The 23783-nt window shown below is 42.4% G+C and overlaps 1 protein-coding gene across 2 annotated transcripts; it reads left to right on the top strand.

Annotated features, from left to right (window-relative positions):
• The first annotated feature begins 1102 nt into the window (after window positions 1-1102).
• plekhm2 (pleckstrin homology domain containing, family M (with RUN domain) member 2) lies at window positions 1103-23521 on the top strand. 2 transcript variants are annotated; one of them, XM_056273362.1, is made up of 20 exons: window positions 1103-1518; window positions 2847-2953; window positions 4135-4244; window positions 4513-4612; window positions 4700-4787; window positions 4893-5067; window positions 5984-6043; window positions 8297-8603; window positions 8891-9763; window positions 9967-10036; window positions 10692-10782; window positions 11349-11413; window positions 12810-12898; window positions 13233-13365; window positions 13952-14142; window positions 14281-14346; window positions 14495-14654; window positions 15424-15603; window positions 16143-16259; window positions 18869-23521. In XM_056273362.1, the coding sequence occupies exons 1-20, from the start codon at window positions 1459-1461 to the stop codon at window positions 19004-19006; spliced, it is 3180 nt and encodes a 1059-aa protein (XP_056129337.1). In that variant the 5' UTR covers window positions 1103-1458; the 3' UTR covers window positions 19007-23521. The 2 variants fall into 2 exon arrangements, with proteins under 2 accessions (XP_056129337.1, XP_056129338.1); XM_056273363.1 differs by lacking the exon at window positions 5984-6043.
• The last annotated feature ends 262 nt before the right edge of the window (window positions 23522-23783 follow it).

Genomic DNA, 23783 nt, shown 5'->3' with positions numbered 1-23783 from the left:
AAGGCAACAGTAACTTAAATAACCACTCATTACAACCGAGGTATGCAGAAGAGCATCTCTGAACGCACAACACGTCGAACCTTGAGGCAGATGGGCTACAGCAGCAGAAGACCACACCGGGTGCCACTCCTGTCAGCTAAGAACAGGAAACTGAGGCTACAATTCGCACAGGCTCACCAAAATTGGACAATAGAAGATTGGAAAAACGTTGCCTGGTCTGATGAGTCTTGATTTCTGCTGCGACATTCGGATGGTAGGGTCAGAATTTGGCGTCAACAACATGAAAGCATGGATCCATCCTGCCTTGTATCAACGGTTCAGGCTGGTGGTGTAATGGTGTGGGGGGTATTTTCTTGGCACACTTTGGGCCCCTTAGTACCAATTGAGCATCGTGTCAACGCCACAGCCTACCTGAGTATTGTTGCTGACCATGTCCATCCCTTTATGACCACAGTGTTCCCATCTTCTGATGGCTACTTCCAGCAGGATAACGCGCCATGTCATATAGCTCGAATCATCTCAGACTGGTTTCTTGAACATGACAACGAGTTCACTGTACTCAAATGGCCTCCACAGTCACCAGATCTCAATCCAATAGAGCACCTTTGGGATGTGGTGGACCGGGAGATTCACATCATGGATGTGCAGCCGACAAATCTGCAGCAACTGCGTGATGCTATCATGTCAATATGGACCAAACTCTCTGAGGAATGTTTCCAGTACCTTGTTGAATCTATGCCACGAAGGATTAAGGCAGTTCTGAAGGCAAAAGGGGGTCCAACCCGGTACTAGCAAGGTGTACCTAATAAAGTGGCCAGTGAGTGTGTATATATATATATATATATATATATATGTGTATATTCGTGAGCCGGCCGAGCAGTTAATGGTGACGTACCCGCTCAGCGGCTTCGGCGTAGGCTTGCGCCACAATCTGGCATTAGCCAAGCTAACGGCTAACCGAGTGGCGTTTTGAATTTAAAGTGGCCAGTCCGCATTAGCTTGACAAGCGAGACTAGGAGGCAGGCTGGATACGCCAGGTTGGTGACTATATAAGCGACCATATATAATTGATGTGTGACATTAAAAACCCGCCAGCCGTTCCCTCACCAGTGCTTATGTAGCATTAACCTGCTAGCTAGCTAGAGTAAAGAGCGGGCTTGACGAAATATAGCACCGTCGGCTAAGTCGTCGCTACGTTGTCCGTAAACCAGGCATATTACAGCACATCCTCAACAAGACAGCAGTAAGTTTGAGACGTTATTAACGCTCATTGCGATTCTGTGTCAGAGCCGGCGGCCGGCGTTCGCTATTCAAATCGGAATTACACGCTAGGTTAACGTTGGCTAGGCTAACGTTGGCCAGGCTAACGTGACGTCAGCGTGAGCGGAGCAGCCTGACCGCTCCGGGGTCCGGGGGATCAGCTGACGCCCCTCCGCAAGGCTGGCCAGGAGAGCGGGGATGGATCAACTCAAAGTCAAGGACCGAATATTGGAGAACATTTCTTTATCTGTCAAGAAGGTGAGTCCAACTTTACAGCTCGCCAAGTTGAGGAACTAGTTGATTGGCTTGGCGTGTTACGAGCGTTGCGTTGATGGCCGGATCTTTCCCAAAGGGCGAGTAACTAAAGGGAGGTACGCGGCATGCCTTCGGGTCTCTCGTCGGTTTCCAGTGATTGGAGGCAAATTTCCCCGTAATGTTGTTTGCGATTGACGTTATATTCCGCGAGCGTCTCCCGGGAGGGGGGGTGGTGGGGGGGTCGTCAGTATCACAGTTGAGTGCGTTTCCTTTGTCATCTCTTGATTTATTATTGATTTAAGGGGACAATAGTGGCACCAAAGCCCCGATGTTTACTCACTGCGGCATACGTTGTAAACAAACAAGCGTTCTGCGTCTGCCGCAGAATACTACACCGTCGGTCGGTGTAGTATTCTTACAATGTAGGCTGAGTATTATACGTCCCCCCCCCCCATTCCCTGCTTTGGTATTTGTTATGGTTCCTATACAGCGACCCCGACCCTTCATATACGGACTTCTACTTAACATGACAAGCTGCGACGCTTTGTCGTCTCCGTTACATGTTAACGTATGCATATATCGGTTTGATTTTAAAGGCGCTTTAGCGTTTCCTTGCAGAATATATCTCCTTGTTGCTCTGCACGCTAAACTCTGCAGCGTTTATCCCCTTCACGTCCCATAGTCACATGAAAGTCAGGTGGTTGAAATGGAAAGCAACAAATCTGATTTGCTCTTTCTCCCTCCACCGTTGATTTGATAAGGTGTGGCAATTAACTTTGAACATATTTCCCCACGATGACAGCATTAGAAACCTCAAACGGTTATTTTCAAAGGTTATGCTGACAAAGTAAATGCAGAGGACACGTGTTACTTGGGTATGTGAAGGTTGAAACGTCACTGCTGAAAAGCATTGTATTGTTTAGTTTCCCTGATCCAAAGAATGCAGAAGACAGTGGCGCCCCCAGAAATGTTTAATAGGGGTGGCCAAATGGGGCCACTGAAAATCTTGGGGTGGCACACCAAAACCAAAAGCCATGACTGAATTTCGGGAATTCTATGATGCTGTTGTAGTATACTGTATAGGCTAGTTGAAAACTGTCAATATGAGAGTTAAGAAAAATGTACATTATTGATTTAAATGAACAGCACCTAATGTAAATTATCAGATAGAAGCATATTCTGCATAATTAGAAGCATATTCTGCATATGCGACTCGTGGCTGGGGGGGCCAGGGATAGTATCAGGGTGGCCGTGGCCACCCCTGGTTACCCTTGGGGGCGCCACTGGCCAGAAGACTGTAGCATGTACGCTTTCTTACTGTCTTTCTGCAGTTGCAGAGTTACTTTGCAGCCTGCGAGGATGAAACTCCAGCCATTCGGAACCATGACCGTGTCCTGCAGCGGTTGTGTGAGCACCTTGACCATGCTCTGCTATATGGGTAAGGAGATAATCTTGTCTCAGGCAAACCACATGGCAAACACAAGGTCTATACGAATTGCATACGCCTGCAGAATTATTAACTCGCATACAGTGACTGAGACTCAGCCACTTGTCATATCTGTCAATGATCAGCAACAGTGAATGGGATCTCTAGTCAGTGCAGTATTTCCTCTACTCCCATTCAGCAGTAATTCCCCTTTTAGCTAACACTCTACTCCATGTGTTTATTATCATAGAGTGTCTTCAGAACGTTATGTTCATCACTTAAACTTGTGATAGATATATGCCAAATCGCACTAAAATGTGACGGAGTCAGAACCAAAACTAGAAATAGTTATTTTCCGTATCTATGAAAGAGAGAACTCTGTGTAAAACTTAACTGGTCCCTTCAGGAAAATTAAAAAAGTAGCTTTTTTTGTCACTTGTTCCACAAAGAATTAAGAGTTAAATGACAGAACAACCCTGAAGCTAGAGGGATAGATAGTGTCTTACAAGGAGTCCCTTCAGCAGGGAAGATGCACGCAGATATACTGGGATTGATGCTATAATCATGAAGATTGTGTTTTTTTTTATTTAATTGAATTTTTAGATTTATTTATATGGTGATGCTGGTGACTGCATTGTTTGGAGTCTTGTTTTACTAGTCCAAATACCAGAGATTCGTTTGAAATGAATGAGACGCCGCTGCTGTTGTGTCATCACCTCCTTAACCACTGAACAAAAAATATGGATGAACCTGAGTTTTAGCTATTGCTCTTGTATTTGCTGGTAAAAGTCTTTTATGAGCTTATTCTACCATATTTGCATATTAGTCACAACAGTTTCACTTCTTTAAATTTACTGCTGCCTACCTTATTCTTATACATATGCTAAATATGTTAAAGTCATGCATTGTTTCTTTTTGTCTGACAAAGACCTACCTAACAGGAAACATTAAAAAGAGCAACTACAAAATCATTGGGTCTAATGATTTGGATATTTGTGGATAAACCAATGATGGTATCAAAAAGGACATTTATTTTATGAAACTTTTCTTTAACTTTTTAAATTATTGTTTTTAAACCCACATTCTTTGGTCAAGTGCAGTCTTGCTACTGGCTCTGCCAATCCTGCCACCCCCAACAACCGTCAGTTAGGCCCACCTGTACTTGGCATTGCTGAGTGTAGCATATGTTACAGGCTCCAGGACATCTCGTCAGGGTACTGGGTACTAGTCCTCCACTTCACCAGGAGAGAGGCTGTCCGTCAGATAGATGAGCTTCAGCACATAGCAACCAACCTTGGTCGAAGTGAGTGACCAACTGTTACTCTCACACATGCAAAATACATGTACTTGCTCTGAGTGTACTGTATAAGGTTTGTACTGCATATGATTGTTTCAGTCAGAAATTAGGGTGATTATTTACTTGTTCATCAACAGATTAAAAGTTTAACCCAATACTAATCCAGCATGTTTTCGACCAATTTAGTTTAGACAGAAAATAATCCATAAAATTGGAAGAGGCATTCTTTGCACTAAGAAAGATACTTTTTAAATAAATTCTCTCCTGTGTGAAGGTCGTGCATGGCTATACCTGGCACTAAGTGAGAGTTCCTTAGAGAGTTATCTGCGCCTTTTTCAAGAGAACCAAGGATTGCTGCAGAAGTATTATTTCAAGTGAGTAATCCTTGAGTACTGATTTTAACTTCATTTGAATAAATGTGTATAATTTACATGACATCAGCTGTTTTCTGTTTCCATCAGAAATGCATTGGTCTGCAGCCATGACCACCTCACACTCTTTCTAACATTGGTGTCAGGCCTTGAATTCATTCGATTTGATCTGGAACTGGTTTGTATTGTCTTCCATTACAATATCGACCTGCTTACAAAGACCCACTTGCTTCCAAATTTTCTAAATTCATCTGTAAATGCTAATTGAGTTCTGCTGGCTTAGGATGTGCCATATTTGGATGTGGCCCCCTACATGCCAGAGTACTACAAACCACAGAACCTGCTGGACTTTGAAGAAAGGCTGCCCAGCTCAGACAGCTTGTCTCTTCACTCTTTTACTTCCCTCACTTCCACCAACCTGGAGTGGGATGACAGCGCAATAGCCCCCTCTAGTGAAGGTAACGAGTGCTAGTTTCATAAATATTTTCTTTGTTGTGATCTTATTTGAAGTGATTCTCCTTATACTGTGGCGTTTTGATTGGGAAACAAGTTATCAGTTGTCTCCCCATCAAAGTTACACCTTTATTTCCGGTACCTGTTGGATACTAAAGTGGCTCTTACAGAGTACCTACATCACAATATATGGCATTCGTTCCTCACTTTGGACTATGCTGATCAATATTGCTGGTTTACTAATCTAATAGACAGTTGGTTATGTTCACATGTTTGGATAGGTCTAAAAACTCCCTGATAAGATGGCAGGATACCTGGCAGTATCAAAAATGGGCAGTGTTCAGGCTCCCGTGGACTATATGGACTAATTGTTCCATGATTTTCCTGCTGGGCAGGAAACCCTGCTCTCTGCTTCTCTTCCCCCATTTGTGTTTCTGTTTGTGGCAGATTATGCTTGGTCAAGCTCCAACACATTAGCAGTTATTCTTGTGGTATCAAGTTAATGGTGTCTTAGACCAGAAATTGGATTCAGCCCAGCAGATGTGTAATTCATTTGGTATGTGACCCATACCAAAGTGTATTTTATTGAAAGATACACTGAAGATTGACAGTTGCAAATTGGGATCACAGTGGTGTAATTCAAAGTGGAGAAACTGTAGCCGTCTAATCAGGGTGGTTGTAACTGCTGTGTGTGAATGCTTTCCCCAGCTCTGGCTACAAAGCATTGAGCCACCATCTTTCATTTTAGTTCCCTCTGTCTATTTTTTCCCCAACATGTCCGTTATTATGTGTATCTCATATCACGTTTTTTCTTGTGCCATTGTCTCTCTCTCTCTCTCTCTCTCTCTCGTCTTTTTGTCTCCACTGTCCCTATCTAATGTTCAATTTTACTCTCCCGCTCCCCCCCCTTTTTTTTTTTAGATTATGATTTCGGTGACATCTTCCCTGTGTTGCAGTCAGTGCCAAGTGCAGACTGGGAAGGTGGGACATTGGTTAACCCCTCCCCTCCCTCTATCCACTTTTACCTCCCATCCCTTTCCCTCACTTCCTCCATCTTCTCGCCCTCCCTCCCTCCCTGTCTTCCCTGCTCCCGTCGTAGCATCAGGCATGCCCATCCCACAGTTTGTGCTGTATGCATGCTGGGTTACCACAATATATACCTACACTATAATATGAATTTTTGATAATTAAATGCATCTTGCTGGAAGGAGCTGCCACTGACCTCATGGGAATTTAACAGTGACGATTATATCACAGAAAGGTGAATCAGTTCATCTGGACACAATGTTAAGACACAACGACATGACACAATGTGTCCAGATGAACTGATTCACCTTTCTGTGATTTCCTTACCTGGATTAGTGAGTATGCATAAAGACACTGATGATTATAGTCATCCAGATGAAGGAAAATCAGTGCTAGTGAATAGCAAGACATGTGAATGTAGTATTAACTGATGATAAAATGATGTGATAGATTATTATGTTTTCATGCAGCCTACATTTGAAGTAGATTTGTTTGGTAGACATGTACTTGGCTTATTGTAACATGAAGATTCTGGCTATGATGTTTGTGAAAGAAGGCCATTCTCAGCCAGCCCAACCAGTGACGTTCTACATATCAGAAAACAGTATTTTAGCTTAAATAGTCAATCTCACTTAGGATTTTGTTTTCTTTTTTTTTTTAGTATTTTTTTGCGTGTCAAGTTGCGTCATCTGTCAGTCTGACAGGATTCATCAGAGGAGCGCATATACTGCATAATTTTGAAAAATAGAAGGAAATATATTCAAAAGGGCCTGTGATTAAAACCAAAAAATTACTTATTTTAAATCTTTTTGAAATCTTAAAATTTTAATTTACAGCACAAATTTAGTTTAAGAGGCATATGCTATTAGACGGTAGCAATTTGTTTTATATTCCGATATAAAGTTGATTAAGTAAACTCTGAAAACTTGAGAACTGATCAGAATGAAAGACCCCCCCTCCTGTAGCTTCTAAGGAAACCGACAGATGACATTTTTTTAAACAATTTCTAGACATAAGGCTTTTTATTATTACTTATTAAGTCAAGTAGATTTTTTTCTTCTCTTTAACATTTGACGTCACATCTTGCATATTGCTTTTGTTGCTTTTTTGTATGTACTGGGGAACTGGGGTTTTACTAAGTTGCAGTAATGTTGTGAGTCATGCTTTGCAAATGTTCCTCATCTGGGAAGTGCTGTGAATCCTCACATTTCATTTTTGCGGGCCACTTCAAGAGACGTTAAAGCCTTAATGCAGCTGGTACTTGCTTCGTGTGGTGTCAGTCTGTCTCTCAAAACTGTCTTTGTGGTGTGTCTTTTCGGAATGTCGCCTCTTCCTGTGGAGATATGTGGCACAGGCCTTGGTTCAGGAAAACTCATATTTACAGCACACTTAATAGTAGAACAAGTAGGATTTTCCTAAAAATCACTGTATAGACTCATACAAAAATAATCCCTCTCAATCATCACTTATGACCCACAGTATGTGGCGGTGTCTGTATCTGCAGAGACCCTGTTCTCTGCCTGTGTTTTGTTAGTTTGCTGTGTACTGGACGTTAACCTTTGGGCAGCAGGACGCTATAAAAATGTAGCGACCAGTTGCCAGAGGGAGATCGTAAGCACGCATCCTAGAGGACGCTACAACAATGGCGGACACAGCGCCGCAAAGACGCAAATATAGCGAGGCGAAATGCCAAGCGGCCAAAGCTCGTTCCGAAACGAGCGTGAATCGGGGTTGGTTTTACACCGCTGGCGAGCCCTGGAGGAGAGAATGGGAATGAAGAGCGACGCAGAGTTGCCCTGTACATTGGGATGTGCTCTGGAAACTGCGGTCAGGGGCGCGCACTTCTGGTGACGTTGAACCGGGGGGGGACAACTTTGAATCTTGTGTTTACAAACCATGGCCGACAAATCCTACTCATCCTGCCTTTAAGGTAGATTTCTGTTGGAATGGGATATTTGCTATGTTTCACAACAGTATCTGTTTATATGGAGGTAAGATTTGGCCGAGGCCTGTGCCACTTCAGAGAAAGCTATTGCCTGTGTACCTGTCATATGCATCCTGTTGTATACCACCCCCTATCTTCCACAGAACTACATTGCAGCAACTAACAAGATGTATATGTGCTTTTGTATAACACAGTCAAGTGTATTTAAGTGAGACTATTGCCTTTACATTAACCCAGTATCTTTCTATCGGCTGCATTTGTAGAGGGTGACCTCACAGACCCAGCCAGCTGCCCACGCTCAAGCGGCTCAGATCCCCAGACAGTCATCAGTGACTCAGTGGTTGTTCCAGCAGGAGCTCTGGTTAGCTCCATTGTTACAGTGAAGGTGGCTCCTCCTCCTCCACTCCCTTCCCCACCACATAGCCCCACGTTCAGACACAACCCTTTCAATGAAGACTCAGACACCAACACCTCGGCCGATGTCACACCTGTGCATACAGCTAGCTGCCATGATGCCGCCACCACAGGAGATGACACAGAAAGTACCTACAATGAGCTGGAGGTCATCAGGTAGTTAAGCTCCTTGATGGCACAGTGATGAAGTCCAGCTAAACTGTTGTCTCCACAATTAAATTAACTTGCTATAAAACTTCATTGATTTTGTGAGCTATTTGTTGCTTGCTCATCTATATTGCAGCGATGTTGGGGCTTTTTTTTTTTTTTTACTCATTGACACAGTATTTGAAAAAAGCAAATGTCTACAGTGTCTCGACAGTTTAGTTTTTAAGCTCACGATGTGTTTAGGAAGTTTATATTCACATTTTTGGAATCACAACTAACTTGCCTCCATCTTATAGGGTGGCCAGACGGAGGAAACCTGCAAAGAAGCGCCGTGGGAAGGGCTCCACAGACTCCACCAGCAGCATCCATAACTCTGCCTCCTCTGAACAGGTGGGACTAAACAATGGACTCCAGATTCCAGAAGATGGGCTTGGGCAAGGGGAGGATGTGGATACCCTGGGCAACTCTGTGGGGCAGCAGCTAGGCACTGGAGTGGAGACCGTGAGGAGGAGGAGTAAGAAGGGAACAGGGGATATGGAGGAAAGCGATGGGGAAGGGGCAGATGGCCTTCTACGGCTCCCAGAAATGACAGACACTTCTATGAACAGCGTAGGCCAGCCCTTACGCGATGTCATGGACCGTCTCAATGGCACTATGGATGGGATAGAGGCTTGGGAACAACCAGAGGAAGAAGAAAAAAAGAATAACGAACCCACATCCACTTGCTTTGAAGTCACCCGGGGCCCCCAGCCTCCGCTGCAGCAGCCCTTTCGAGAGGGTGCAGGGGGTGAGCCTCCTGACCCAGCCCCAAGGGGACTGTCTTCTTCGTCTCTGGCCCAGAGCCCCAACTTCTTGCAGACCTCTCCTGCACCTGCGGACTTCTACTACTTTACCCCCAACAGTCCAAACTCTGCTGTCAAGGGTCGTGGCCACCATGACCCTGCAGAGCATAGCCAGTCACAGGCTCTTCCTGGTGGCCATGAAAATGAGGGAGAGGCAGAAGCACCAGCGGCTCAGGAGCCCACCTTGAAAAAGAGAGAGGAAGTGGAGGAGAAGGAACAGAAAGAGGAGCCGCAAGCTGAGGATCAGTTGACAGTCAGGGAACCAGAGGAGCAGCTACAAGAGGAGAGGCTTAGTCCTTCAGAGACCTCTCATCCTGCTGAGTTCAAGTAAGTTTTTTGGAAACTGCAGAATGGCATTTAATTTATCTCTGATTTGAGTGTGAAATGGGCCAAAGTGGGTGACATCTCTATTGAGATGGCTGTAATTGTAGCTTTGAGACAACTTAAATCTGGAATATACTGTTAAGTCTATATTGTGATGGATCTTTAATGAATGTTATTTGTGACATTCTCTACTGCTGACATTTCAGGGTAGACAACAACCACTTGCTGCTGCTCATGATTCATGTGTTTAGAGAGAATGAGGAGCAGCTCTTCAAGGTAAAATCTATGCCTGTGCCACCATTTTCCTTGCTCATATTGCATTTTTCCCCACAATGCCTGGCACCATTGTTGTCTGTGTGTCTTATGTGTGTTTATTGTATGCATTAATGGTTGGGAAGTTGGGTGCATGTTTTCAGATGGAGCTAAACATGCTGTACCATATGCAAACACCATCAACCTGGTTGTTTGGCAATAAGGTTTCTTAAATATTCTTGTCGTTTAAGGGAAATGTTTTTTAATTCAAATGTGCAGAATTAGTGTTATATTGCCTTTTTTTTTTTTAAATAAAATACAAATTTGCCTTTAATTTCCTGGACACAAGGAACTAGAGTAGCAAAGAATGAGTGGTAATGAGTGTATTTCTGCTAAAACGTCAAAACAGATCGGATGAATTGTTTTCACAGCTAATGCGTATTTATAATTTTTTTTTTATCAAGTTTGTTGCAGAAATGGTAATGTTGTATTTTTATTATTGGCTTATCTGTTTATTCTTCACTGTTCATTTTTTAAAGCATATTTGTAATTTTTTTATAAGTGCCCATGAATTAATGTTGTTATTACATGGTTGCATATTCTGTCAAATTACAACACATGACATAGTTGAATGTAGAATTTGCTAACGCTTTAATTTGATTGATTTCTGTGTCTCCAGATGGTGAGGATGAGTACAGGCCACATGGAGGGGGATTTGCAGCCCCTCTACCTGCTGCTGACTGACTCTTACATCTACCTGCTCAGGAAGGGTAAGTGGCTAAATTGCAGCATGATGACGTTGTCCTGTTGCAAACTAGAATGCTGGTGTTAAAGTAAGGACATAATTGTCAATACTCTCTCTATACTGGGGGAAAGAAGCCAATGTACTGTAATCTCCATTATACTGACATCATGTATTACAATATAATGGAGAAACATAATTGAGAATCTCATCACCTAAATAAATAGCAGAATGTGATCTGTTAGACCTATGATGGGAGTCTATTAGGCCCAGTTGTTATAACTAGCCATGTGTAATTTGAGTCTGATCCTGTAAACTGAGGGTGGCATATCAAATAAGTTGTTTTTGAGCATGCATTGATCCGCCATGACTAGGAAACCAAGAGGATCCTTTTCTGTCAGTTTCTTGTAGACTTGAAAGGACTTTAAGGAGTTGTAAATCTAAAGCCAGCTCTTTCATAATGTGACGAGGAGTTTTTTTGTCCTCTGTAGTGTACTCCCCCAGTCCCATATTGTCTATACTGTATAGGAAGTGACAACTTGTACAGATTAGTGGTGTATGTGTCCTTGTTTTTATTCCTGGTCTCATCTTCAGGTGCAGCTGAGAAGCCATACACCGTGGAAGATGCCATCTCTTACAATGAACTTGATTATGTCTCTGTAAGTCCCCTGCACAGCAAGGTTTTGGCATCAGTTTCTGTCATTTGCATGTTATGTAGCTTAAGAGCGTTTGCTGACAAATTTTCGATAAACATGGTGAGGTGTGAAAAATGTGCTGGTACTTTGCAGTGGTTTTAGCTTTACGATCCTAACACGAAAATCGAGTTTCAAAGACGCCTTTTACTTCCGTGTCTTGACGTCAAGACCTGCATATCAATTACATTTCAAACCGGAGATCTGCTTAATCTCTCCCTCAACCAAAAAAGGTGCTGGGCAGGTTGGAGGAGAAAAGAGAACTAGGGATCGGGAAAGTGGAGTAGTAGGGGGCAAGTCACCAAAACCAGAGCGTGAATTTTCACTTCTCTGATGGTGTTATTATCAGCGAGGACGGCTGAATCATATTCTCAATGAGCAATGTACAAATAGCACAGCTGGAAAGTGTCAGGAATTCATATGAAAAAGTAAATTTTCACACACTACCAACAGCAGCTACTGTTGCAGTGGTTAATTTTAAGGTCAAGGTTATGTAGTGGTCAGTGAGGCTGTTGGCAGGGTGAGTCAGGGGTGTGGACTAAAGGAGATGTGGCCTGGAATATACCGGGCTGCATTCTATGTGTGCACTGAGAAGTTGAGGCTGGTTGGAGGTAATGATTAAAAATGTTTATTGATGCTGTTTGTGAGGGAAAAAAATCACAGACATTGACTTCTAAGATGCCAGGGATGCCTTGGAAATGAATTTAAGGCAGCTGCAGGTGCTCTGGAATGGTTAACTTTTGGGCCTTGAAGGTTGATTCATGTCTCAAGAGGTCATTTTAAATGTGAAAGTGTTACAAGTGAGTATGTGAAAGACATATCAGATGGTCTGAGATAACCGCCTCAGAAATGATAGCCGTGTGACTACGGATTAGTCAATGTGGACTGAATTTGTATTTCTTCTAAACCAATGTATTCTCTAAAAGCCTTTCACTTCATAGCTTGAGCGTCTGTGACCCTAGTTTTTGCAATGTGTGTCCCGCACCGTCGGCACTAGCCGGACCCCTGTCGGCAGCTTTTCAGCCGATTCAGCATGTTGAATCGGCGGAGCCCGTCGGTGAGACAGATCACTCTGATTGGCTGTTCAGCTTAGCAAGTCAGTGCTAAGCTAGAAAATCAGGGCCGTCAGCTGTAGTCTTTGCGATATGTTCTTTTTGGCCCAGACGGCAGGCGACGTGAGGCGACACAAGTCAGCCTTTGTCGCCGCTAGTCGGTTTGGTGTGTCTGGGCTCTAAGAATCACACAGCATAATTATATGTGCATTTTTTAAATTGCTTTTATTCTTTCTGCTATCCTAAAAATGTAAGATCTCTATTTATCTCCCAAGTTATTCCGGCAATAATACCGCTGTTCTGTTTGCTAGGTGGGTCTTGACCAGCAGACAGTGATGGTTGTTTGCACCAACAGACGAAGGCAGTTCCTGCTGGACACGGCTGACCCCTCGCTGACTGTGTGAGTGAACATGGGCTTCCATTTTAGTTTCCCACCCGTCAGACTCTAGTGAATCAGATACTTTAAGAAAGCGGCTGCCTGGTATGACAGTATCACTGGTGCCACTGTGCAAAGCATCCTAATGTCCAAATTTGCTGTTTGCTCTTGCCATATCCTATTCATTGCATGCGTTTGTAGGTCAGATCTGTGAAATTTAATTTAACCTTTGTGGCCATTGGTTGTGTCTCTTTGTGCTCCCAATTAGCTGGAACTTGAGTCCGTAACCTTTCTGTGTTTTCATCTTATGTCTGACTTAATTCATCCCATTACTTTGCTCCACTCGCCTGCCCTCCAGCTGGTTCCTGGCAGCCCTGAAATCAGCCATGGTGAAGGGCTGTCGGGAACCTCCCTACCCCTCTGTCCTGACCGATGCCACCATGGAGAAACTTGCCCTCACCAAATTTGTTGCCCAGGACTCTCACTGTGAGGTACAAAAAGTTATATCATGATTCAAAAATAACATTTTACTTGGTGTAAGTGATGTTCACGTTTTCAAATGAAAATTGTGTATTCATTCTGACAAAATTAAGCTTGGAATACAGCAATTTTTCCTGTTGCAACTATTAATAATGGAAGATACCTTACCTAGGCAAATTGATTTAATTATTGTTTAAATCACTCAGATAAATGAAGTAAAAGCTGATGTTTGATTGTTTCGAGTAAGGGTTTTACTGCATCAGTGTGAATTACTCGGTGATAGTGATGCAAATGCAGCGAGTATAATAGCGCTTGAAGTACCCTGCCTATCCTTTTAAAAGACAATAAGACATCTTGTGACTTAATCTTAAGCAACACAACACTTAAAGTTATGTTTTGTAAAAGCTTGGCATAGGTTTCATCATCAGTAGGTTGATTGGTCATTTGTTATTGTGAAAGGATTTGGGAATCTGTGCCTTTCTCCTGTGTTCCTATGTTCCTTTTTTTAAGGGCTTCGGGTGTCTAGAAAAGTGCTATATAAATGTAAAGACTATTATTATTTGTTTGCATTAAAATCAATGATGAATTCTTATTCAGGTGTCAGAAGTAACAATCCACCTATACTCACTGGTCCACTGGGAGGATCCCATGGACGCGGCCCTGTCTCCCCAAGGTGGCCCTCCAGGCTCAGCAGAGTCATCCAACACCAAGGAGGGTGTTGTGCTCTACAGGGCTGGCACCACATACCTGGGCAAAGAGCAATGGAAGAACTGTTACCTGGTCCTCAGGTAGAGACAAGAGCACGCACATTAGTTTTTATGATAATGAGCTTCATGAATTTTATCACTTTTTTAATGATCTTAGCATTAACGGCTGATAGGAAATGTTTTGTGATGAGTTAATCAAGTTTATATTAACCTCAACAGCAATGGCATTCTGTACCAGTATGCAGAGAGAACTGACGTGACACCTCTGATGTCGATCACAATGGGGTAAGCTTCAGCACATGAGAGTTCAAGCCTGAAAGAGCCTTTTTGTTGTAAAAATGTCCAGTAATAAATGGAGACAGACGATGCCAAAACATGTGAGAATTTGGTCCGTTAACCACCTCCTGACCACGTTACTTTTATTTTCTATAAGTGGGGAGCACTGTGGAGGTTGTCGTCGTTCCAACAGCACAGAGCGTCCACATGCCTTCCAGGTCATCCTGATAGAGCGCCCCCCGCTGGAGCTCAGTGCCAACAACGAGCAAGAAATGGCCGACTGGATGCAGCTGCTCTGCCAGTCTGTCTCTAAAGGGGTGAGAGGGAGGGATCCAATCAAAATGCGGAAATGTCAGAAAATTGCTGTAACACCAGTCTACTCAAGGCTCCCCATTAAGCTGTTGTGGAGAAAAGTGTCTTTTTGTTTGGGAATCCATTTTACCAGCAATTAAGCAAACATTTCACTCAGTTCGTGTTTATAAAGGCCTGTAAAGAACTGTCCACCATCATGCAGCCGTTTTATTCAATGTTACCGTCTCTACTAGGTGTTAATGCACTGGAATCAGATGGACAATATTCAGATACCCTTGTATATCTTAACTACCATATTATTCACTACAAAGACATTTTACATGCAAATGAATATATCATATTTTCTCTCTCCTGGAACTAACCGTTATCCCTTCTGGATAGATTTCTTTGTAGCTTGGTTTTTTTTCCCGTTGTCTGTTCTTATGTGGACGAAACATACATAGCACTTTTATTGAATTAACACAAAACTTTTTCAGTCACCAAACTACTCATATCTACCAATCTGGGGGGAAAAAAACTTCTCAGAGATAAATTATCCCTGCAAGTATGCACAACCTTAGCTGTGTGGGCTGTCTGCTTTACCCTCCTTGGAAACCAGTTCACTGGGACACATTTACCATAGCTACCATTATTCATTTTAAAGTATTGGCTAAATAAAAGGAATTTTTTTCAGCTGCAATTGACCTCCGTGTACTATGTCTGACACTACTCAGTCTTAGTACAACACAAAAATTGTTGCCAGTCTCACGATCTCACTTCTTTCCCACCAACCAGGTGATCCCCCAGGGCGTGGCCCCTACACCATGTATTCCCTGTTGCCTTGTGGTGACGGACAGGAAGTTGTTGACGTGCCATCAGGACTGCCAGACCAGCTTCTTCCGCTCGCTGGGTGGTGCTGATCTTTGCGATGTTACTGCTGTCAGCTTGGAGGCAGATAAGGAGTACAGTGTAATTGTGAGTAACACCTTTAGTTGATTGTCTTTTAATTTCATTAGTGATTTGTTTTTACGTCGGTGGCTTGCACTTTAAGAGTCTGGCTCACATGGCCTAATCTTTGAAGATGCAGTATGTGTGTACGTACAACAGCTATATTGATACAACGCCACTATTTCACAAAGAGCATTGCAGTCATGCCCTTACCTTGCAGATAGTTTTCTCCTTGGGATCCAGCTTTACTGGAGAAGATCCTAAGTCTTTGATAACAGTCATACCCAAGAAGATAAGCAGACGTGGAAATGTTCCTATAGAGCACAGTTGGCAGCTCACCATCCAGTAGACTATAGAACGTAAAACAAATTTCATGTTCTATTTCCTTCCAAACCTAAATTCTTAACCGATAAAGCTAACTAAATTATGGTTTTTCTGCTGAAACAGATGGGTAAAGGGTCTTACCTGATGAAAATAAATTAACAAAAGAGAACATCACTTTTGCTTTGTATAAATAAATTCTTGTGTCTTGACATCTCGATTTTCTCTCCTTTCTGTTTGTTCAGGAGTTTGCTCAGGATCGGGAACACTTCCTTCCTCCCTGGGTGCTGTACTTCAGTGGCTGTGAAGAGAGGGATCGCCTGCTGGAGGTGCTAGATACTGCCTGGAAAAGCATTTTCCAGGTAAGAAATTTTTCTTATCGCTGGACAACAAAGATTTTGCTTCCCGGACACTTTCTGGTGTATATTTTGGATTTTGGCCTGCTGATCACAAATATCACCTTAAAAGTTTCCTATCACATACCGTTTTGTAGATATAACATATTTTTGTGATTTCCCATCATATTTTAAGTCTACTAGTATATTGCCCACAAAACAAGCTGTTTTGGTCAGTCCAAGCATGCAGTCTGTGTAGGTGCTGTGCAAATGTTGTCTTAGCCATGCCTGGGCATGCTTAGTCAGGTTAGATGCTGGCAGACAGGCAGTAGTGTAGTGAGTATACTGAACAATAGCATCTATTGTCTTTGGGTAGATTTAACACAGCAGAAATGTCTCGTCAATGTTGCAACAGCTGCCTTACATTCTGTTACATCCATGGCGAGTATACACTTAAGGCTCTAAGAAAGCCTATGAGCTCTACTTCAGGTGTAAAATTGGTGACCAGGAGAAAACCTGGGCTCCTCACATTTGTTGTGCAACATGTGCGGTCAACCTGAGAGCTTGGCTCAGAGCTACTCGGAAGTCAGTGCCATTTGCAGTCCCAATGATATGGCGAGAACAGAAGGATCGTGTGACAGACTTACTGCTGTCTGACTAATGCAGCGGTGGCTAACCATGTGCCTTGGAGAGCTATGTGTATGCAGGTTTTCATTCCAGCCGGACTCCACACCAGGTGATTTCACTGATTAGCAACTCTTCAGCCAAAGAGGAAGAATGTGTCAGTGAAATCACCTGGTGTGGAGTCGGGTTGGAATGAAAACCTGCATACACATGGCTCTCCATGGCACATGGTTAGCCACCACTGGACTAATGTATCTGGCTTCTCTACTAAAAACAAGAGTTACTGAATACCCCAATCTGCCTTAAGCCATGAGACCAGTGCCACATGATGACAGTTTGCCAGTACCGAAGCCTCCAGAGACATGGATCCTAGATGAGGCAGATAAAGATGCCACAACGCATGAACCAGATGTGGAAAATGACACTGATCCAGATGTTGAACCCTTTATGCTGGTTATCCTCGTGTGATAACACAGCCAGAATTAAATGACCCGGTCAGGGACTTGGATTTGTCAAACGCTAAAGCAGAACTACTTTGTTCAAGATTGCAAGGATGGGGTTTGCTGTCACCAGGTACAAATAGTTCTCTTTCGGAACCATCAAGAACATTTGACAAACTTCTTTACGCAGGTTGACAATCTCTGTTTCTGCACTTACATTGATGGCTTGTTCATGGCTTTGAGTTGTTTGTATGACCCACAACAATGGCGTCTTTTTATAGCTTCATCAAAGTTAATTCTAAAAGCTGTTGTGTTACATAATGGAAATGTCCACCCTTCAGTACCCATTGGCTATGCAGTACACATGAAAGAAACCTACAATAACCTGGACCTGTTGTTGAAACACGTACAGTACAACAATTACGACTGGAACATCTGTGGTGATCTAAAGTATTGGCACTGCTACTAGGAATGCAGCTCGGACATACAAAGTACTGTTGTTTCCTTTGTAGATGTGATAGCTGTGCTAAAGAGTCACATTGCATTAAAAAGAACTGGCCACCCCGTAAGCATTTCGTTACAGAGCAGAAAAGCGTGGTACATAAACCACTTGTTGACCCAACAAAGATATTTCTGCCTCCTCTTTATGTAAAACATGGATTGATGAAAAATTTTGTGAAAGCAAAACAAAGAAGTTGATGGATTTCATTATTTGAGACAGATGTTTCCAAGAATAACTGACGCCAAGATTAAGGAGGGCATTTTTGTTGGTCCACAAATCAGACAGGTCATCAATGACAGGGAGTTAGAAGATCTGCTGGTGGGGCCTGAGGAAATAGCATGGAAGACATTTCAGGATGTTGTTGAGAATTTTCTTGGCACCTACAGAGCAGCAAACTACACTGAGCTGCTTGACAACATGCTTAAAGCATACAAAACCATGAAGTGCAGCATGTCATTGAAAATTCATTTTCTGCATTCACACTTGGATGTCTTCCCTGCTGATCTTGTGCAGTCAGTGACGGAACATGGTGAAAGGGCAACTGGAATCCATCAATACTGGCCGACTATTGTTGGACATTGACACGAGAGGCACCAGATGCTGAGTACAAACAAAAATCTGCTGCAAAACATTTTAAGCTCTGTCTGGCGGCCTGTCCAGGGTGTCTCCCCGCCTGCTGCCCAATGACTGCTGGGATAGGCTCCAGCATCCCCGCAACCCTGAGAGCAGGATAAGCGGTTTGGATAATGGGTGGATGGATGAACTAACACAACGTGTCAGCATCATTATGCGGTTAAACATGTTAAATTCAATAAAAGTTATTTTAATGATTCTCCACATTCCAACATGATATAGCAAATCTGAAATTATTTTTGTGTTCAGCTTGACATTGTCTATCATAATCTTTCATTTTTTTTCAGGAAGCAAAATGTTTGAAAAAATTTGTTGTCCAGTGAAATTAATAGGAAGCATTCACAGTCATAACAAGCACACAAGGTTGGAAACGTTAAATTAATCAAATGTTTTTCTGCGTTATCAAATTACGACGCATATTTACCTTGCATTTTTAGGTGGACCTTCCCCGTAAGAACATGTCCAGCCCCTCAGTGCAAAAGCGCTGTAGTGAGGCCCTGGCCCTGATGAGGAGTGCCTGGCAAAGGGCTGACAGCCTTGCCCGTGGGCGAGCCCAGAGAGAGCCCTGGTGTTGACTGACCAGGAGGTAATTGGCAAGAGAGCCGCACAGTCATGGTTTCGGGATGGACAGATGAAATGGGTAAGAGGATGGATGAATGAATACGTGGACATGAGACTGTTAATATGCATTAAGAAGAAGCTGCTGCTCCTCAGAGATGGGACTGATGTTGGAAAAATAGGCTGGACCACTGGTTTTTCTCCTGTGATGCTGGGCAACGTCAGCAACAGAAGCCATCACTCAGAGAATTTTTCCGTTATTGGTTGTAAGGAAAGATTTTGGTGTCACGTGATCAAACTGTTATAAACGTCTTTTTGACCTTCATAAGGAAAACCTCTGTAAGAAGAAGTGATGGATGATTTGGTTAACAAGGAAGTGCTTTATAAATGATGGGGGAATGAAAAAGCGGTCAAGACCATTACCTTTCACATAACTCCGCATTTGCTGCTGAATTGAAAATGTATTATTTTCAGTGAAAATTTATTTTCAATTCATGTATTGGATTTTGTCTCAACTAAATAAATGTGGAAGGATACTGTCTGAGAGAAGAAGCCATTCTGAAATTACCTTAACGCTCTGCCGTCCTAAGGCAGGGATGTCAATGGAATCCTACACTTCTGTTTTGGAAAATGGAGGTGAGAGAGAAGAGTGTAGACTGCACAAATGGATAACTACTTATGGCTTACACAAAACTAACTCGAAAATTCTATATACTTCACACCGATCAGCCAAGATATTAAAACCACTGACAGGTAAGTGAATAACATTCATTATCTTGTTACAATGGTACCTATCAAGGGGTGAGATATTTTAGACAGCAAGTGAAAAGTCGGTTCTTGAAGGTGATGTGTTGGAAGTGGAAAAAGCGTAAGGATTTGAGCGACTTTGGTAAGGGCCAAAGTGTGATGGCTAGACAACCGAGTCAGAGCATCTCCAAAATGACAGGTCTTGTTGGGGGGGGAGGTCCCGGTATGCAATGGTCAGTACCTACTAAAAGTGGTCCAAGGAAAAACAATCGGTGAACCGGCAACAGGGTCATGGGCGCCCAAGGCTCATTGATGCGCTTGGGGAGCGGAGGTTAGTCTGTCTGACCTGATCCCACAGAGGCTAATGCAGCTCAAACTGCTGAAAAAGTTAATGTTATGAGAGACGGGTGGCAGAATACACCATGCACTGCAGCTTGCTGTGTATTGGGCTTCGTAGCCGCATACCGGTCAAAGAGCCTATGCTGACCCCTGTCCACCACCAGAAGTGCTTACAATGGGCACGTGAGTGTCAGAACTGGACCATGAGGGGCGTCCGGGTAGCATAGTGGTCTATTCCATTGCCTACCAACACGAATTGGCCGTGTCTATGGGTGGGAAGCCGGATGTGGGTATGTGTCCTGGTTGTTGCACTAGCGCCTCCTCTGGTCGGTCGGGGCAACTGTTCAGGGGGGAGGAGAAATTGGGAGGGGGGTAGCGTGATCCTCCCACGTGCTACGTCCCCCCTGGTGAAACTCCTCACTGTCAGGTGAAAAGAAGTGGCTGGTGACTCCCCATGTATCGGAGGAGATATGTGGTAGTCTGCAGCCCTCCCCGGATCAGCAGAGAGGGTGGAGCAGCGACCGGGACGGCTCGGAAGAGTGAGGTAATTGGCCGGATTTTCTTAATAGCTAAACTATCTCTATATTGTCATTCATTCATATTTGTTACATTGTCATTCATTCTCTTTCATTTATAAGTCATAGCTTACAAATTACAACAGAAGATTATTTCTTTTGTGCATTTACTTAAAACAAAGGGTTGACATTTATTTGGGAGGATACGTTCCAGTCTATTAATTCATTATTTGGACTTAGGTAGCATACTACTACCAGACCCTGGAACACATTTCCTGTTACAGTACAATTAAAATCTGGTCTCCTCTTGATTTATTTCTATTTAAAGAAGGACAACTAGATACTTGGTTACATACTGAATAAGGAAACAACTCTTTCAGCAGGATCATTTGCCTTGCCACACTATAAGAGTTGCTCAGGAATGGTTTGACAAAGAGTTCAAGGTGTTGCCTTAGCCTCCAAATTCCCCAGATCTCAATCTGATCCGGCATCTGTGGGATGTGCTGGGAAAACAAGTCCGATCCATGGAGGCTCCACCTCACAATTTACAGGACTTAAAGGATCTACTGCTTAACGTGTTGGTGCTAGATACCAGAGGACACCTTCAGAAGTCTTGTGTAGTCCATGCCGTGATGGTTCAGAGCTGTTTTGGCAGCACGAGGGGGACCTACACAATGTTAGGCAGGTGGTTTTAATGTTCTGGCTGATCGGTGTTTATGTGGAAGAGAGGATTTCTCATTGTATAATAAAGAAAGCCATGTAGGGAGATGAAGGTTTTGATGTTGAAATTTCCCCACCCTCCTTTTCTTGTGCAAATAATCTGTCTCAAATGTTGCTCTTACAAGTAACACAGGGGTCTGAGGATGAAACTCACTCCTTGCTCTAGTAAAGTGCTGACGGCTGCAAGATGTTTCGTAGAACGTAAACCCCAAATGCAGTGCATTTATGCTGCAAATGTGCAGCACTAGTTTTAAGATATAACCATTACTACTCGTGTATATGCATAATGATCAATTATTTGCATTCTTGTTTGTCTTTGGCGCACATCCCTCTCAGAAGTTGAGTTTTATGTCAAATTAACATTAAAAAACAGCTATTCTCCTTTTTAGAGAATGTCTTGAGATGTGGGCTGTATGATAAAGTATTGAAATGAACTATTCTGCACTGTTACATTGCATTCTAACCTCCTGCCTCTGTCAGCTGGGTTCGATCTTTAGTTTACCAATTTAGATTTTATCATTTGGGATTATAAGTCATAACAGGAAGCGTAGAAGATTAACTTTTTTCTTCACTCTAAATGCAAGACTATATGAATGAAGATTTCCAGTTGAATGCAGTCTTGCATGCTGTTTTTAGTTTTCAGTCCTTATGGTACCAATTTATTTGTTTATTGCATATTTAGGAAGTAGTACTGTTTTTTTATTTGGTAGAAAATGGGAACAATTAAATCTGTTACCTGTTCTGACATTCAGTTATGAGTGAATTTATAATTTTGTCTGTGACATTTGGCGCCATCTTTTGCGTTGTTAAATTTATGAAGTAGGAATGATGGTGTGTGTGAAAAGTGCATTTATATGTATGAGTGATGGTATTCATTCTGTCCCTTGGTTGGTGACATCGTACACTGAGGTTTTTCAATAGATCGTCTAGTAGAAGTTGGCTACTATACTAAAATGGGGCATACCTCCATCATATCATTTTTGAGCAGTGTAGGACCATATTTTGTAAGACTTGTGACTCAGATCGTTTGAAGTATGTTGTTACGTTTATTATTTATTTTAATTTCACATGTTTTAGTTCTGCAAACTCTGAAAAACCAAGAGTAAGAGTGATGGGCTATATTCCTAGAGTTTTCCAATGACACCCGTTAACCTCGATCATTTATTCTGCTTGCTGCTATTCTCCTAGAAATTGTCATTCTTCAGTGATAATACGCATATTTCCATCTCTCCCAGGCAATGAATCTAGTTACTGTTCACTTCCACTTTGTGCATCATAATTTTATATCGCAAAGCCTGTCTCCTATTTTTATTGAGTGGCTGTAATAGCTATTCACACTGCTAGCTTAAAGAGCAGCTAAACCCTATACTATTTTTGTGAGTTTGCTTGCATGTAATGAGTGCTGGGCTGATCTTGGCCAGGTGATGTAAGTGTAGCAGCTGTGGCTTATAACAGTAATGAGTCTGTTTTGATTTAGCTGGGACAATTAGCAAGCATTGACAAAACTATTGATTGTTATCAGTGCTGATTCAGAAGCACACCTAAATGAAACGCACCCGTCATCAGCATTAGCTGTGATTGTCCTGCTGTGCTTACATCAGACCAGCACTTACAAATGGTTTTTCATAGTAAACTCGCGCAAGTGGTATAGGGTTTAGTTGCTCTTTAACACGAGTTTTAACATTTTTCAAGTTTACAAATGACTCCCAATGGTATTGTGGCCTTATTCACAACCTTAAATGAACCTGACAAAATGGCCAATTTGTTAAAACCAAATAAATCACTGTTTTTCAACATAGCCTTATGCATTACTATTTAGCTAGCTATTATTTGAACACGGTTAACCATCTAAGATTGTACCTTTGTCACAGTTTCTGTCAAAATACAGATGTTACTTATGTATGTTGGTGTCTGTAAGAGACGTCCCAGTGTCTTTATAGCCACATCTGTCTGTTTGGTATTAGCAACTGCTAGTTTTCACTTTAAACTTTAAGTGCCACTCATTCTCACTTGTCCTCTACTATTTGGCAATTGATCTCAGGTTAAAAGGGTATTTTTTTTCAAGACCCGATACCTTAAAAACATACCTTGCTTTTTTAATTAAAAAGTGTTTTTTTTATCTCCCAATTTTCTTGCTTGTCATGATTTTTACTTTTAGAGCACATAAAGTCAGTGATGTAAAATTATTGAAGTCAAAAAGTCCTTTAGTAATTCAACGGTGGCTTCAGTAGGATTGTATCAAAAATAAAACTGATCTGCAATCTATACTTGTATTCTTTTTCCTAGTGGATAACTTTAGGACTTTTTGACCAAGAGAGCACAATTGCAATATTTGAAGGTACTTGAAATATTTCTTGTAATTTAAAAAAAAAAAGAAATCTAGTGGCCTTTAAAGTGCATTGGAAATGTTCAAAAGACAAAATGTATGTTTTTGAGCAGCGGGTTAAGTGTTGTGCATCACTGGCCAAACATG

Source organism: Lampris incognitus, chromosome 2 (assembly GCF_029633865.1).
Source record: "Lampris incognitus isolate fLamInc1 chromosome 2, fLamInc1.hap2, whole genome shotgun sequence".
Taxonomy (NCBI): Eukaryota; Metazoa; Chordata; class Actinopteri; order Lampriformes; family Lampridae; genus Lampris; species Lampris incognitus.
The sequence above is the reverse complement of the archived record's forward strand: the minus strand, read 5'-3'. Positions and strand labels throughout refer to the sequence as shown.